A 17,934-nucleotide genomic window follows, 5' to 3' on the forward strand; every position below is an offset into this window, starting at 1 on the left:
TTCATGTACTTTAACATCCCATCTAGATCACAAGTTAGCAATCCAACACGACTCAACAGATTCTCTCAGTTCAATGGCAGTGCTTTAGTTCGTCACATTGCGTCGCTAGCCGTATAAACAGGGCACTTCGGATTTGTGTAGAACAGGGCCTCAAAGACATGGACTTTGGGGAAAAAACATCAACATTCACTACATTAGCTAAGAATAGAAATTATAAATAAATCGATATACAGTAAGAAAGTTGGTATGTTTTATGCACAGCACTGGCCACTTGCTTTTCAGCCAAAACTGACACAATCATTCAAAATGCAATTTTCCATTTTGAGTACAGGTACAATGTGTCATGGTTTGTCCATGTTTCATGTCTTTTATTTTGTAAATAGTCATAATCAATGTTTGTGTCCCATGTTGTCATTGGTTCATTGTCTTGATTGTTCACAGGTGTTCCTTGTTAGTCATTAGACTCTGTATATACAGTATATAAAGCCCTCATGTTATCATTGTACTTTGTCTAGTATTGTTTCCTTTAATACTGTTGGTGAGTTTTATGTTTCTAATCTAATCTAGTTTAGTCTAGTCTAGATTTTGTTCCTGTTTGGATTAATAAACTGCTCTTGGGTTCTCATACACTCGCCTCTAGTGAACTACGTTACACAAGGAAAGACTTTAGCGATAAAAAGTGGATTTCGCAAATGTTTCCGAGTCTCCACCCAGGTGTATATAAGACGAGATGGATTATTACAGATTAAATAAATTTCATCAATGTATTATGTTCTCGGTCAAATTTGACCCGAAATGCATTTTTGTCATTGTAAGCGTCTCTGCTTATTGAGCTGCAGGGAATCACATTTTAAATCTTAAATTTAAAATAAAAATATTTTAAAAGCTGTTTGTAAAATCCATTTTTTGTTGTTGTTGTAAAACTAGGGCTGTCAAACAATTAATCGCGATTAATCGCATCCAAAATAAAAGTTTGTGTTTACATATATATGGGTGCACTGTGTATAATTATTTTATATATATAAAAAATACACACACATGCTTGTATTTAAGAAATATTTTTATGTATATACTGTATATATATTTATATATAATTTATATTATATATATATATATATATATATATATATATATGTATGTAAATATAAGTATTTTATATATAAATAATATTTTTTTCTTGAATATACATGCATGTGTGTGTATTTATATATATACAAAATAATTATACACAGTGCACCCACATATATTATGTAAACACAAACTTTTATTTTGGATGCGATTAATCGCGATTAATCGTTTGACAGCCCTATGTAAAACAAATGTTTTAAAATAAATTTTTAAAAATCATATGTCCTCGTGTTTACTTTGTTTAATGTGTTTTCTTTTTTGTTCTTCAGAGTGTGATTTTTGTTGAATTGCACAGAATATAATCAAATAAACAAAATAATCATAACTACAACTTTAAGAATACAAGGGTTCAAATGAGCTGGAAAGATTTATTTATTTATTTTATAATCAACATTACGTTTAGATGGCTTCTTTTATTAATATTTATGATTCATTTTTATTTTAACCCACTATTGTTGTTACTATTACCAGTTTATGAATATGAATAAGGGATTTAATGAAATCATACTCTATATGTTTGCATTTGTTTTAACCCACTTTTCCTTATTAAAGCAGTATCAGAGATACTTTATCAGAGAGTGTCTTAAGCATTACTCAAAAAAATGGTAGCATTTTAAAAAATATATTCAATATATTTTTGTGAAATGTACCAGTGAGCAAATATAACAGGGTTACAAAAACGTAAACCTTAATAACTTAGTCGGGCCACGCTAATGATGTCTAAAATGCCCATGGGCTCAGTTCCTGATGCTGAGCAATAGCACACATTAAGACCAGGAATGTCTTTTAATGTAAAGTACATAAGTAAGGCCAATGCAGTAAAATGGTTTTACACAAATATGATCTGAGTCTTACTCTAAGGAAGGAGTCGAGCGCTCCGTTCTCCATGAACTCTGTGACAATAAGCACGGGACAACTCCTAGTCAGAACTCCCTCCAAGTGGATGACGTTGGGATGGTCAAACTGGCCCATGATACTGGCCTCGCTGAGGAAGTCCCGTCTTTGACGCTCCGTATATCCTGCCTTCAGCGTCTTGATGGCCACGGTGGCTTCCTTTCTACCCGGCTGTTTGAGTCTGCCCCGACACACCTCCCCGAACTCTCCTGAATGAATGAAGCAGAGATAGAGAGAGAGGGAGTGGGGTGGGGGGTGTGAGGGAGAGGGAGGATTATTGGTTGAGCTCAGGATAAAAAAAATCATTCGAGGGAAGAAATGATGTACTGCTGAAAGACCAAGGAAAGTGTAAGAGAGAGAGAAAAGAGCAGATGGCAACAGTTCAGAGTTTGAATAGGCAGGGGACGGATGGAGAGAGAGGGTGAGAGAGGAGTTTAGGGAAGGGCTGTGGAGAGGGAGGAGAGAGGAGTTTAAGGGTTGTGGGAGTTTTGGGCCTGGACTCTAGATGTACACGTTTGAGATGAGGTGGAGGGAAGTGATTCAGATCATAAAACATAAAACAAGCACAGGGATGGAAAAAAAGAAAAGAAAAAGAAGAACATAGGTAAAGGCAGCAAGCAGCATGCATATGGTTAGTTATAGAATTAACTCTGAACTATCCATTTAAGCTATTTAAATATTAGCTATTGTTATAAATAAATATTTTAAAACTTTAATTTTTTTTTGCAAGGCAGTGGTTCTCAACTGGTGTGTTGCAGATCTTTTCGCAACACTGGCTATGGACTGCAGGGAAAAACACTGCATGTACATTACTAAATCATGCAGTCCTCAATATTTATGAATCTCATTAAAAGGGAGGCTGTCCTGTTCCGAATAGAAAACAGTTATTTTGAATTGTAACAATTTCACCATATTACTATTTTTTCCCCTATTTTTGAATCTAATAAATACCGCCTTGACGGGTATAGCAGTCTTATTTCAAAAACATTACGATACTGTTGGACCTTTGCACTTCATGGTAATAATCATAAATATCAATCAATGTTTATTAAAGACCTTTTTTGTTATTTTTCTATAGTTAACAATTTTGGTCATGTAAAATTAAGTCCTGAAGCAAAACCAGCTTAAAACCACTGATCCAAGGCATGTTGGGAAACATACATTCTTCATAACGACCACAATAATCATAGATGCCAGGTTTTGTTTTAATACGGAGGAATGTGGTTTACCAGCTCCAATGACTTCCTCTATCTTCACACATGAGATGTCAATCTCTCGGGCAAACTCATGAACTGCCTCGTTCGGGTCCTCATATGTAAAAGGGTCAATGTAAACTTTTACGCCCGGCGATACTGAAGCGAAAAGAAGTAAAGAAGAATGTTAGTTATTTTTATTTATATTTTATTAGCATTATTTCACATGCTTTTTTATAGATATGTACACTGTAAACATTCTGTTAAAAAAACATTCCAAATGTACCAAAAAAATAATAATTCAATGTCCTTTTACGTTTTTTTTTTAAATCTTAAAAATAGGAACTATTTTTTCCAATCAAAGCAAAACTTTTTGACACGTTTCACTGTATAGTTATGAAAACAGATATACAATTCACTCTAAATGATATGGTAATTACGGAGCCCCCCTAGTCCCACTTTGGCAAAAAAAAAATATATATATATATATATATATATATAACTATCTTGTGGCCTCAAGATAGTAATTCATGGCCTCAAGATGGTAACTCGTGGCCTCAAGATAGAGTTAGTATCTTGAAACCACGAGTTACTATCTTGAGGCCACGAGTTACGATCTTGAGGCCACGAATTACTATCTTGAGGCCACAAGATAGTATCTTGAGACCACGAGTTACTATTTTGAGGCCACGAGTTACGATCTTGAGGCCACGAGTTACGATCTTGAGGCCACGAGTTACTATCTTGAGGCCACGAGTTACGATCTTGAGGCCACGAATTACTATCTTGAGGCCACAAGATAGTATCTTGAGGCCACAAGATAGTATCTTGAGACCACGAGTTACTATCTTGAGGCCACGAGTTACGATCTTGAGGCCACTAATTACTATCTTGAGACCACGAGTTACTATCTTGAGGCCACGAGTTACGATCTTGAGGCCACGAGTTACTATCTTGAGGCCACGAGTTACGATCTTGAGGCCACGAATTACGATCTTGAGGCCACGAATTACTATTTTGAGGCCACAAGATAGTATCTTGAGACCACGAGTTACTATCTTGAGGCCACGAGTTACGATCTTGAGGCCACTAATTACTATCTTGAGGCCACGAGTTAGTATCTTGAGGCCACGAGATAGTTATAATTATTTATTTTTTTTGCCAAAGTGGGACTAGGGGGGCTCCGTAGGTAATTCATACTTTTTTACCTTCAAAAACATACATTTTTACAGTAGTTTTTTTACAGTAGTATTTTTTCATCTTCAACAATCCACTGCAAATTTTTTTTTTTTTTTACTATTTTACTATTTTACTTGATACAATAGTTTTCCACAAGGTCATGGCTCTGACTTAATAATTTAATGAAATGTAGTATATATATATATATATATATATATATACACACTTAAATATCTACCATCATTGCACCATATTCACAAGCTTTCTCTTGCCACACCAGTAAATATGTATAGCAAGAAAGATATCTTTTTTTGTAAACAGGGTGTAGGTATACTCACCGTACTGCTGCAGTTTCTCCGTATACTCCAGCTCAGATCCAGTACGCTGCCGTCTGTAACCAGATTATACACACATCAAGAGTCTGGCTTAAGACTGGATTTACACGGTACAGGCAACACACACAACATTTTCTTTAACTGGGGCATCTTGCGAAAGAGAACATTTGAGTGCTTTCGGTATTTCATATGCTTTAATCATCAATTATGTCCCTCAAATTACTAGTTTTAATCAATCTAAACTTTTGAGGATGATTCACCCCGCTAAAAGCTGGATCTAGGCCTTTTGACCCATTCCTCATCATTTGTGCCTAATTGCGAAAGAGTACATGCAGGATTCAAAGGCCGGGTCACCACAACAAGCAGCGCGAAAGATCTGTCGTGTCATCGCCTCTAACCAGAAGTCCTCCATTACACGGTTCAGATGAGCCGAACTGTAGGTTATACTCTAAAAACAGTAAGTCAATTAACACCAAATCATAGGTTGAATCCTTAAGCGCGTAACAAATAACCAGGCCCGGAACATACATGCTAATCTGTGCTCGGTTCACGCCTGTATCGAGTGTCTGAAGACAGTGAACAGTGTGTTTAAATCGCAGGCTTCTCATTAAGATCTCTTTGTTTCACTAACTCTGCATAAGTAGTGCGTTTGAAAGGGAACGGGAGCAATGGGGCCTATTGGAATTCACCATCTGTGAGATTCCTTTTGTCTCTTGACCTGTGCTAACAATGATGCCTGCTGCTAATTAGCATCTCATCTCCAATTTAAATGTCAGGAGGAAAAGAGTGACGCTTCAGCGCGCACACACACACAAAGAAAACATTGGGATACTAGCGGAGAGGGCATGAATGAGAGAGAAGAAAGAGCTTGAAGCGGAGAGGAGGAGACGCTTTGGCACAACAAGGCGGTCACAGTCAAGAAGAATGTGTCAAATAGACACAGTGGCAGTCTGCCGTCTCTGGAGTGATTGGCAACGTCCCAGTCTTCGTTCAGATCTGGGCAAAGTGGCCTCAAATGAGCATCTTGTGAGAGTCTCATAAATATCCGAAGTCGGACGCACTTTGAAGTCTGTTTTGCAATGCCCATCTCGTGCTATTGAGTTTGTTTGACACCAAGTACTGAGGCATTGACATGATAAACAATACAAATAGCCCTTTGCTAAGTCAACAAGAAATTTAAATGGACCCCCGTTTACTTTGTATTAACAGTCATTACTTTATACCTCTGCCAGTTTTCCTAATTAAATATACTAATTCAGCCAGAAATAAGTGCAAGGACAAAATACCTTGTTTTCTGATCCACATAAGACAGGTTTGGAACAACATAAGGATGAGTAAATGATGACAGAACTATCCGTACGGTATGTAGGGGTGTTCATTGATAAAACTTACCTAAGGCAAACAACAGCAATGACCACCATGGCAAGGATGACGACAAATCCCGCAGCGGCGGAGCCCACAATGAGCGGCAAAAGGTCCTGAACTGACCGCTCTGGGTCATCTGTCAGATGAATTTACATTTATTTACAATACCAATAATGCAGAAATATAGGCAAACTTCATATGATATTTCTTCTAAAATCCACCAGAAACAAACAGACAAAGCTGTAAGAGTACTGGACCACTTCCAACAACTTATGTGTGTGTTTTATTATTTTATTATGATCTGATGGACAAAAGCTCACCCAATTTACATATGAACGCGCCCGGAGACGACAAAAAACGCTGAACAAGGTGGGCCCTATCTTGCGCCCACGCAAATGACTTTGTACACTGACGCTTATATCATTCCTATTTTGCACCTTTTCCCTCCACAGATGCACGTCGATAAACTAGGAAATGAACTTGCGCTCCCTGGGCAGGTTGGCGCAAAAAGGAGGCGTGTTTCGGCGCAAACAATATTTTGCAGTTCCAGGAAACAATTGCGCCAATGGCGCGTTCTTTCAGATGCTATTTTAAGCGTGCATGCTTGGCCAGTGTGAACAACGCGCATTCACAAGATAATTCTCTCATCTACGCGGATGCATTTTACTTTTTGCAAATGATACATTTTTATTTTTTAAGTAAAAATATTTAAACACGAGGGAAATCATTGTTGTGTCCATGACGATGGGAAAATAGGCATAAGGTTTTTCAACAATTACCCAAATGATTATATGCATGTTTAACCGAAGCTAATTTAGGTGGGTTTGTCCTATCCCCAATGGCACTTCTCTTTCTTTTAAAGCCCTGACGAGAACATCGATCTCCTCGGCTTTGAACTGATTGTGAAGCGCGCCTGGTAAATGTGGCGTTATAATAGTATTGCGCCATGTAACAAGCGCACCTCGTTCATCACGCTCTTAAAGGAGAACTCCGGCGCAAAATGAACCTTTGGTCTAATTACACATTGTTACCTAGTCAACCGTTATCTGAAATTTGTTTTCATGATTGCCAAATGAAAATAGTTTTATCTATAAAAACAGTTTAGTCTATAACGCTAGTATATAGGGCATAGAGTAATGACAAAAAAAAATCGCTTGTTATTACCACTAACAAGGCTCAAAATAGCCCCACAGTAACGCGGTAGCATAATAAGGGTCCCTACATTCAAACCGAAGCATTAAGAACTTTGTCAGTGTCCATACAGTTTAATAAGAAGATATTTTATACACACAGTCAACATCGCGAATACAGGAAGAAGCCATCTTTGAAAAATAGTTTCTACCAGTCGATCTATGAACGCCGATCTAAGTGCACTGAACTGTGCAGAATCTCATATGGTCCGTTGTTTCCGGAAGAACCACAAACACGAACCGTTTTCTTCTCTTCAATATCTACACGTAGCCTACTGTTCACGCTCACCTTATCACCTTATTAACATCTCACCAGCGCACATGGATCGGTGTTCGTAGATCGACTGGTAGAGACTATTTTTCAAAGATGGCTTCTTCCTGTATTCGCGAAGTTGACTGTGTGTATAAAATATATTCTTATTAAACTGTATGGACACTGACAAAGTTTTCAATGCTTCGGTTTGAATGTAGGGACCCTTATTATGCTTCGTGTTAGTGTGCGGCTATTTTGAGCCTTGTTAGTGGTAATAACAAGCGATTTTTATTTCATTACTCTATGCCCTATAGGCTAAACTGTTTTTAGAGATAAAACTATTTACATTCGCCAATCATGAAAACAAATCTCAAATAACGGTTGACTAGGTAACAATGTGTAATTAGACCAAAGGTTTATTTTGCGCCGGAGTTCTCCTTTAAAGGGAATGTGATATGACGCTCTTATTGGTTTATTTCCATTACGCCCAAACCACACCTATGAATAATGAAGCTATTGCAGACCAACCCCTTTTAAACTTGCGTTGAGCGCAAGAGTCGTTTATCCCGCCGCTAGTTTACTCAGTAGGCGGAGAAGGCGGTCTTTAGAGGCTGTTCGAACTCATTCGATCACATGAGCGTTTACACTACGAAAGCAATCGGGTCAAATGCGTTTTCGAGTACCTCTGGAAGTGGTCAAAAGTGGACAAGCTGAAAACGTTTTAGGCCCTATGTATTTAGCATCGTACACTTGTGATCCGATCGACCAAAATGCATCTCAAAACCAGATGTAAACAGGGCCTTGGAGAAACAATTTGGATATTACAAAGATCTCATTTGTGATAATCCTTTCCTATGCGTACGTTTACATGGTTTGCACTTGGCCACTCAGTATGCAAAAGAAATAAAAAACAGATGCAAAGGAAATAAGAGAGCGTGTCCTTCCTTACCATACAGACTCGTACTGAACTCCACCGGGCTGCTATAACGTCCGTACCCGGCTACCGTACGAGCCCGTACCTGCACCACGTACACCGTGCCAGCCTTTAAACCCTCCACTTTGGCTGAGGTGTGCTGGGCGGTGACTGTGTGCGAGAACGACTCTCCCTGAGAAAAAGAAAAACACACACACACACACTGAACGGCCAAAACCAGACTCTCGAGTCATTCAATGCTTAAAGTGAATGTTTAGTTAACAGTTTTCACTGCAATTAGCGGATCAAAAGTATTTGAAAAGGCATTCCAGGACTAAAACTGTGATCCAAACACGCGGCAGCAAGTAAATCCTATAGACGGTATTAAGCTCCACTCTTTTTAGCATTAGCCATTGGGTTTCGACCAGTGGCCATCTGTTGTTCCATTGTACTCCACGTTAAGTCGAGCCAGGGTTACTTTGAGCTCACGCCAGTTAAACCCATGCTGGGTGCCTGGTTTAATGTCATCTGGCTCAGGTTCAAGAGTTCTTCAGTACAGGGTGATTTAGATGCGCAAAGCAGTTCCTCACCCTCTCCTGGTACTTGATCTCATAATCCAGGATCACGCCATTGGGCCGCTCTGGGGGCAGCCAGGAGAGGCTGAGAGTGCCAGCTGTGGCCCGCATTAAGTGGACGGTGGGGACCGCGGACGGGGCTGGAGGTTTTAAGAGATGGAGAGAGAAAAAGTTGCAGAACTTTATTAGAATAACAGATTAGATTGTAATATGGTCTGAAATGATTGGTTGCAAGGGCAGCAGGGAAATAAAATGCTAAAATGAAAAAAAAAAAATCGATCTCTACTGTATTTTGGCCTAATATTTTATAATAAATTGCACTATTTTATAATAGTGTATTTTAATTCTTGTGCATAATGCGAAATGAAATATTGAACATTATTTTGATCATATTGCTTGTGGGTCAGTGGTCAACACCTCTTCTTTGATGAGCATGTCTTTTGGTTTCTGAAATAATTAAAAATAAAAATAATTCAGATATTATAATGAAGAAAAAAAGGCCCATTAAATGAGAGATTTTAAAAAGAAAACCTTATGAAGTAGTTTGCCATTATCTTTTCATTAAAAATTCTTTCATAAACAATTCCAACATTTGGACATCGAATAACAGACATGCGATGTGATTCCCCAAAGACACAATGATAGTTAAAGATTCATATGATATTTCTAACAAATAAAAGACATTTTTGAAAACATACTGAATGTATAGGAAATATATGTTTCAAATGTTTTACTTTTCATCCCATTTTTGGAGTCAGTTGAAAATGTTATAAAACCATATGCGTAGTCTTTCAAAACCAGCATGAGTAGTACATTTCATAAAACTTGACACGCGTGTTTTAAATTTCTAAAAAAAAAAAAAATCTCCTATTCATTATTGTAGACGCTGTCATTTGTCATTGACACTTGTGCCACCATAATAAACACAATAAGCCACTTGAGGCTGTACTTTACTGTGAGTTAAACTGTTTCGGGGGGTATACTATCAGACATCTCTTGTGGTTTACTGGTTTATTAGACAATTGAAAATGGATTTCTCACCTGCTTGATTGGTGGTGATATTGACAGTGGCATATTGCGGGGAGGATGGACTCTTGGGGGACACCCCGTTGACAGCCTGGATCTCAAAGCTGTAATGGGTGTGTGCCTGCAGGTTCCTCAGCGCCGCCTGCCTCTCGGCCAGACCCAGTCGGCGAGGAGACACCTCCACGTTATCGTCACATCGCGCACAGGACCCGCCATCGTGCAGGCACTTTTTACACACCACGTTATACACCACGTCCCTTCGCCCACCTAAATCCCGTGGCTCGGACCACTCCAGTGAAACCGAAGTCTCGTTCACGCTGGAGATCACGTTTAAAGGAGACGAGGGGACAGCTAGGAAGACAACGGTAAAGTGTTAAACTTGTTGAATATGAGTAGTTTAAACCCTTTCCCCACCATTGAAGGAAATTTGATCTGTCATTTATTAGACGGAATTTTTCGCTTTCCGTCTTTTCACTGTTATACTGCAGGGGGCGCTATTATGCATCTTCTGAAAGAGTACAGAATATCCTGGTCAAAAGACATGTAAAGAAGAAGTAGAAACAAGCGATAGCATATGTAAGCAGATTCATATGTAAAATAACGTGATCTTCAATCTTCGATCCATCATAGTCAATCCAGGACGAGGTATAGGACTATGAAGCTTTGGGGGAGATGATGGACTCGATATACTCCATCTACTGTATGTTTTGATCATCATTATGAATCTATCTGATCCTGACACATTTTTCTCAGCTTTTTGCTCAAAATTTTGCTTTCTTCATGAAACTTACCCACATTTAAGTGTTAAATACAAGAATAAAATTTAAAAGAAGAGGCTCTGTTTTATCTTTTCATATATTAATACAGCAAAATATTCTGGGTCCATGACAATTTTGTGAAAATTATCAAAAACGCTGGCAGTGGCTGCATTGCAATTAAAAAAAAAAAAAAAAAAAAAAACGCTCTCGGGTAAAGAGTTAATACGATGTCCTGGAGCGAAACACTTTCTGCACATATCCTAAAGTACATGTTTAGTCAGGAATAAAAAACACCTTAGTTTTGTAGATCATTACACAGTAATTCAACACTAATTAAAAAAATCAAGATGCTAAAAAGTCAGGAAGTCACTGGTTAAATTATCTATTTATTTTTGCATATTTGTTCCAAAAAATGTCTCACTGGGATTTTCAATGCACTCCATAGTTAGCTCGTCAGGGTTAAATCTATAACCAATGAATCTTGCTCAGTGAATCATGATGTAAACTAATTAAATCCAGAAGCTGGATTTTCATTGCACAACTGCCTAAGGAACTGGAAGCTTTGGTTATTGAAAGTGAAAACCAAACAAAAAAAAATCCCTCTCATTTTGCATCCCTCCAACACAATTCAGTCTTTTTAAAAATACATAAATAATAAACAACATTCAAGCTTCCATAAAATGTTTCAAAAGACCTCCACTGCAAAAACACTCTCCAGCCGGGATTTTTTGCAACACATTGCATCAATGTGTGAAATCATGTGATATTTCCAATTAAATCCACGTGTCAAGACTCAAAAGCGCTGAAGCTTAGTTATAATCGCACACTTTATGCGCTAAATGATGAGAACCGACGGGCTTACATTATCAATCATGACCTTTTTATCAACATGCTTTTCTGTGTCATTAGCCGCCACATCAAACGGGGCGAATGCACAGAGTAGACCTTTGCAACATACAATTCACAATGTGGGAGCTATTTTAATTTAACAAGTGGCACTGACGGTCATCACTTACTAGTGCAGGCCGTGTCAGGGGGGTCGCTGTCAGCGCGGTAGTAGCCGTTTTGACAAGGGCACATGCTGGACGCCCTAGAGCTGGCCCGGCTGTTGGAAGGGCACGGCGTACAAGAACCCTCACCTTGTTTGGATTTAAAGGTCCCTGGGGTGCACGCTAAAGGAAGAAAAAACGTGTCAAGTCATGCCAATTTCAAAAACGAACTGCAAAAATACTATGCAAAGTGAAATTTAATATAGTACAATAGAAAAACAAGGTTAACCTAAAACATTTGCTTCTAAATGGAAAAATAAATAAATAAAAATAACATCACCGGATCAACCTAAACACATTAAGCTTATTAACGGACCATTCAAGATTCAATACAGGCTCAGTTCACCGCATTTGTGGCATTAATTACCTCAACGAGTCCCTACTTTTCTTCTAAAAGAGAGAAAAAAAATCTTGGTTATAATGAGACGCAATGGAACAGAATGGAACCAATCAAAAGTCTAGCCTAAACTAAAACTAAAACAATCTGTGTGTTAACATGATTTTTGAATCATTTTGAAACATCACTTACTAATAAAAAAAAAATAGGAAAGCAATGTAAAGTTATATCCAATTTACTTCATTGCCATAAAATCCCAAAACGCCCGTAAAAAAGCAAGAACAACTTTATAACTCATTATACTCAAGCTTTACCATAGATGTTAATGTTTTTATATTATAAGCTCTACATTAAATTTCCCCCCCCAAAAAATCGGCTCCATTCACTTCCATTTTAAGTGCCATACCGTAATTTCAATGTTGCGACAACGAAAAAACTAAAACCCTAAACAACCATAAATATTATCAGAACAACCTTACAGCTCAAAGAGAACTCTAGTTTTAATATACGCATTAAGGGATACTCCACTTTTTTTGGAAATAGGCTCATTTTACCTCTCCTCCAGAGTTAAACAGTTGAGTTTTACAGTTTTCAGATGTATTCAGCCGATTTTCTGATATTTAAAAGAATATCAGTAAACAGACAGTTTCTGGTCTCATTGACTTCCATAGTATATATTTTTTTCCTACTATGGAAGTCAATGAGACCAGAAACGATCTGGTTACTGATATTCTTCTAGATATCAGAAAATCGGCTGAATGGATTTGAAAATGGTAAAACTCAACTGTTTAACTCTGGGGGACTTGTAAAATGAGCCTATTTCCAAAAAAAATAAAAATGGAGTATCCCTTTAATGTGAGTGTTTTCATATTTGAATCCATCCATCTGCTCCATTCTAATCCATTCCATTGTAAGTGCCTCACCGCAACTTCATTCACATGACCATAACGGTAACGCCTAAAAACTAACAACCATACAAAATAACTAAAACAACTTTGCAATGTGAAATAACACTCCCCCATTCACTTCCATTGTAAGTGCCACCAGAGAAACTTCGATTTCTAGAAAATAATTTCTTGTAGTAATCAACATTAAGCCACAAATTTTGTCAGTTAAGCCTTATTTGGAATATTCCCTCAAGATTACCACTTTTAACCATGCACATTTGATTTTCAAAGTAAAATCTGGTTCACAAACCAGCTGCAGATCACTGGAATAAAATATTTTTTTTCCATCGCAAAAAAGGCACACTTCAGAATACGATTCGAAATATTTCGAATAATCACGAATCACCCAAGCACAGATAAAGTTAGTTTGCTAACCGCGCAGCCGAAGCCAATCTGTGCTTTAATGATGCGCTAAACTCCGGCCGTTTCTTTTGGAAGCAAACGGCTGATGTAACAGTCTGGCTGGAATCTGCAGCTTTCACAAAGCTCTGTTTTCCCTGTAAACAAGCCACCACGCCCGTATCTCCACACAAAACGCTGCAGTTAATGAGGAACATGCTGAGAATCGTGTCCTGCTTGTGACACCGCCAGTGAATTATAGCACATACAGAAAAAAAAAACCCTTGTCTTCAGTGTTCCTTCCCATGACACATACCGCTTCACGGCTAGTGTAATAAGACAGTGGAAAATCCGAGCGAGTGGTCTCTGCTCTCAAACCTTAACACGCGTGGCGTTCCGCATTCAGACCGAGTGCGAGATTGAGACGGGGAGAGCTTTGAGCGAAAGAAAAAAAGTGAGAACATACCCAACCTGACAGATAAATGTTAACTGGGCTTGGCTGTTTCCCTTCTGTGTGTGTGTGCGGATTAATGCTGGAAGGTGATAAAGGAAATTAGACGCACTCTCCATTGGCCACGGCGCATCTCACGCCTGTATAGCGCGGCCCTGGAGAGTCGTTTATCAGTCCTTTAAAGCAAGCTCTTAACCTTGAACAACCAGATGGAAACAAATGAGCCGCCAAATACTGGCAATCTCAAAAGGAAGTTCCCCCACTGTCCACCAGTTCCCTTTCCAGAGAACAGTCCAGGAGGCCCGTCCAATTCACATTTTATTACTCCGAGCCCACCTCATCATTCGCTCTCCTCCCCAGCTCTCTGTAGTCTATCTTTTAATTTTCCCCATTACTCTCCCAGACTCGCGTTTGAGAATTGGTCTCGCCTTCTGCAGCAGCATCCGTCTCTGGTATATCGCTCTGTTAGGGCCCTATCAGATGTGTCAATGGAAGCTGTGGGCTGCGCTGTTGGCAGCTTTGTTCTCTGACACCACTGCAGTCCTCCACCCATTACTGAGACTCTCTCTCTCTCTTCTGTGCTGAGCCCAGATAAGGTCTGCGGAGAGACTGTGCATAAGTACGGCTCCAGACTCCAGATTCTGGACGTGCTGTACTAGCCTTGTTGAGCTCCAAAATTCTGGCCTTTTCATATTCACCATTAGCGCCTTTCATCCATTCATCCAATTAGCATTAGTCTTATAACATCACTTGAGTCAAACCCATATGACGTTCTTTCTTCTATTGAATACAAATAGAGAATGTCCTGACTACTCTTATTCATTAAGAATTGAACAGTGAAATGGGGCGTGGAGCTCAAAAAGGAAAAAAAAAAAAAAAAAGCTCCTTAAAAAAGCGGTTAATGGGACCATATGGGAAAATAGTATTCAATATTGGGTGAACATGATTTAAATTGTGTTATAAGTTCTTAGACACATGTTCAATATGACATAACCTTTCTTTGGGGGCATTTGAAGGCATACTCAATTGAAAGTATTTGAGTAATGTAATTAGAGTGTAGCTTTTATAAAATATCCACTACTGTTAAAAGATTTGTGGTCGATAAGATTGTTTAAATGTACGGTATTTTTTATAATTCTAGAATTTCGTTACACTTCAAATGATGGTTATTGTAATCATAGGCCTTCTATAGCAGTGGAACCTAAGTCTACCATCATGATTGTGAGGAGAACGTGAACGTGGTGTTATGCATGTCTACCATCACATCTCATGTCTTCTCGGCCAATCAGCGTTGAGAATGACTCTCACACGGGCAAGTTAAAGGGATACTCGACTTTTTTTTTTTTTTGGAAATAGGCTCATTTTTCCACTCCCCCAGAGTTAAACAGTTGAGTTTTATCGTTTTCGAAATCATTCAGCCGATTTTCTGATATTTAGAAAAATGGCAGTAACCAGACAGTTTCTGGTCTCATTGACTTCTATAGTATATGAAGAGTTCAGATGCAAAAGCCTCTAAATGCCATTTGAAATGTTCTTCTTTAATGATGATTTTTATCAAACTTAGATATTTAAGTTCAGTAATTTCTCTTAAATAACAATTAATAGGTAATTATAATTGCCATTTAAGTGAAATCACTGAACTTCAATATACAAGCTTGATAAAAATGATCATTCTAGAAGAAAATTTCAAATGGCACTTAGAGGCTTTTGCATCTGAACTCTTCATATATTTTTTCCTACTATGGAAGTCAATGAGACCAGAAACTGTCTGGTTACTGACATTTTTCTAAATTTTAGAAAATCGGCTGAATGATTTCGAAAATGGTAAAACTCAACTGTTTAACTCTGGGGGAGTTGTAAAAAAAAGTAGTTGGACTAGATAAATAGCTGTATTCTGTATGTTTAACTTGTGTAAGATAATTTTCTTCCAAATATGATCATTTTGAGCTTCTGGTACGATACTTTAAAATATACTGTATGAATTCAATGTCAAAACTGAATATTCAGCAAACATTACAGCAGTCTTCAGTGTCACATATGTAATGCAAACTCCTTTTTAAATATAAAAATGGCAAAGCACTAAGGGCCAGATTCACTAAACAGGGCAAATTAGCATGAGGTCACAATTTAAAAAAAATCACAGATGGGAGTGTAAAGTTCTGCTCATGATCTACTGACGACGAGCAAATTAAAGAACACAGACGCAACCAGATCATTTCCACAATGACCAATGCAAATCTACCAAGAGCAGTGCAAATTGGCATCTGGTTTAAATTGGCACTGTAACAAATTGCTGTAACATTTACAGCAACTTAGCAATTTTGGTTGCCAGTAAGCCTGTAAATTTTACAAGAGTACTCTACAGTAAATCATAAACTACAATTATACTGTAAAAAAAATACAGCGCACCTGTAAAAGCAGCAAAACAAGAGGAGCTGTAAATTTACAGCTCTTTACTGTATTATTTACAGTATGTTACTGTTATTATTAATGTATTAAATTAAGACCTGAGAAAAAGAATTTCATTTGAGGAAATTGATTGGTCATTTGCCATTAAATAGTTATACTGTGAGCTTATTTCATTTGAGTCCACAAAGAAAAAGACTTCATGAGTTAAAACATATTTTTAACTAAATCCTATTAGATAACAACAAAGATAAAATATCGTTCAGCATTTCTCAACTCATTCAGAACTGAAGCACAGGCTCTACTCTCCACAGAAACTCATCAAATCCAAACAGAACATTAAATAATGACACAAATACCATTAAATGGTTGTAGGAACCACATTAACCATGTTTCAGGATTCATTTAAATACTCTCCTCCCACAAATGTTGCGTCTGAAAGGGAAACTCCTACAAATGCATATCCTGTCAGTAGTTTTTTAAGGCCAAAAAATGGTTGTTAGTTGTTAATAAATCTAGCCCCTAAATGTGAAATTGGTTCAAATCATCAAATACATCCCTGCTGAAAAATCCAGCTAAAACCAGCCAAGGCTGGTTGGCTGGTTTTGGCTGGTCTCCCAGCCTGGTTAGTTGGTTTATCAGGCTGGTTTTAGAGGGGTTTTGAACACTTTTTCAGCTGGTCAGGCTGGTCTTAGCTGGTCAAGTTGGTAGCCAGGCTGGGAGACCAGCTTAACCAGCTAAGTCAGGCTGGGAGACCAGCTTGACCAGCTAAGCCAGGCTGGGTGACCAACTAAAACCAGCTACTTCCAGCTTAAACCAGCTAAGACCAGCCAACCAGCCTAGGCTGGTTTTAGCTGGATTTTTCAGCAGGGATAGTTCACATCATCTTCAAGTGTTAGGAAAAAGCTGTAGCAAACAAGAAAGAAATGCCATTCAGTGTGAGGTATGTTTTAATAATTGCGCAAAAAAGAAAATTAGCATTGCCAGTGATTGCTTAAAAGAGGATAATAAAACCTCTCTGACCTGCAAGTAACCTTTGCGTTGCCACCATGCCGATTTTATAATCCGTATTGTAGCATCTGCCAGCTTACACTCAACAGCTTTAGCCAGAATCCGCTTTACTCAGATTTTAAAAGCCAAACACTTACCCTGGCACTGAGTATCTTTCTTGGCCGGCTCAAAGCCCGGCATGCAGGTGCACGCTCCCACGGGAACCATCCATTCTCCGTCTCCGTTACAGTACAGCTTTAGCGGGACCGATTCCTCTGCGGCGTTTGGCACGCAGGCTCCGGCAGCGATGACAAGAGACGTGGCCTCCGCACCAGTGGCCGTCTCAGGGAAGACTGCGAAGTTGGCAATGGTGGTGGAGCACTTTTTAAAGAAGACCCTGGCTGAGATGAGGGACATGCAGGCGCCCAGGTCCTGGAAGGCCAGGTAGAAACCAGCTTTGGAAAGAGGACCGAAGCTCCGTACTTTGGTGTTGACTATTCCAGATTCAAGCAATGAGAAGCTCTCGTCGGGGGCAATGGTGTCCACCTGGGATAAAAAACAATGGATTATGTAAAGTCATTCAATTGGACGTTTGTGTCCAATCAC

At 38.6% G+C, this 17,934-nt stretch overlaps 1 protein-coding gene across 1 annotated transcript in view; it reads right to left on the reverse strand.

Moving 5' to 3' along the window:
- ephb3a (eph receptor B3a) overlaps nt 1–17,934 on the reverse strand; it is a 41,822-nt gene that overhangs the window by 12,800 nt on the left and 11,088 nt on the right. Inside the window, exons 4-12 of the mRNA XM_039661265.2 lie at nt 17,487–17,874; nt 11,826–11,981; nt 10,067–10,402; nt 9,041–9,165; nt 8,487–8,643; nt 6,122–6,230; nt 4,733–4,785; nt 3,252–3,374; nt 1,984–2,231 (exon numbers count right to left, since the gene is read on the reverse strand). Coding sequence (XP_039517199.1) covers nt 1,984–2,231; nt 3,252–3,374; nt 4,733–4,785; nt 6,122–6,230; nt 8,487–8,643; nt 9,041–9,165; nt 10,067–10,402; nt 11,826–11,981; nt 17,487–17,874 — 1,695 coding nt within the window. The remainder of the gene's footprint in view (nt 1–1,983; nt 2,232–3,251; nt 3,375–4,732; nt 4,786–6,121; nt 6,231–8,486; nt 8,644–9,040; nt 9,166–10,066; nt 10,403–11,825; nt 11,982–17,486; nt 17,875–17,934) is intronic.

The sequence above is a fragment of the Pimephales promelas genome, chromosome 5 (genome assembly GCF_988280905.1).
Source record: "Pimephales promelas chromosome 5, fPimPro1.hap1.1, whole genome shotgun sequence".
Lineage (NCBI taxonomy): Eukaryota > Metazoa > Chordata > Actinopteri > Cypriniformes > Leuciscidae > Pimephales > Pimephales promelas.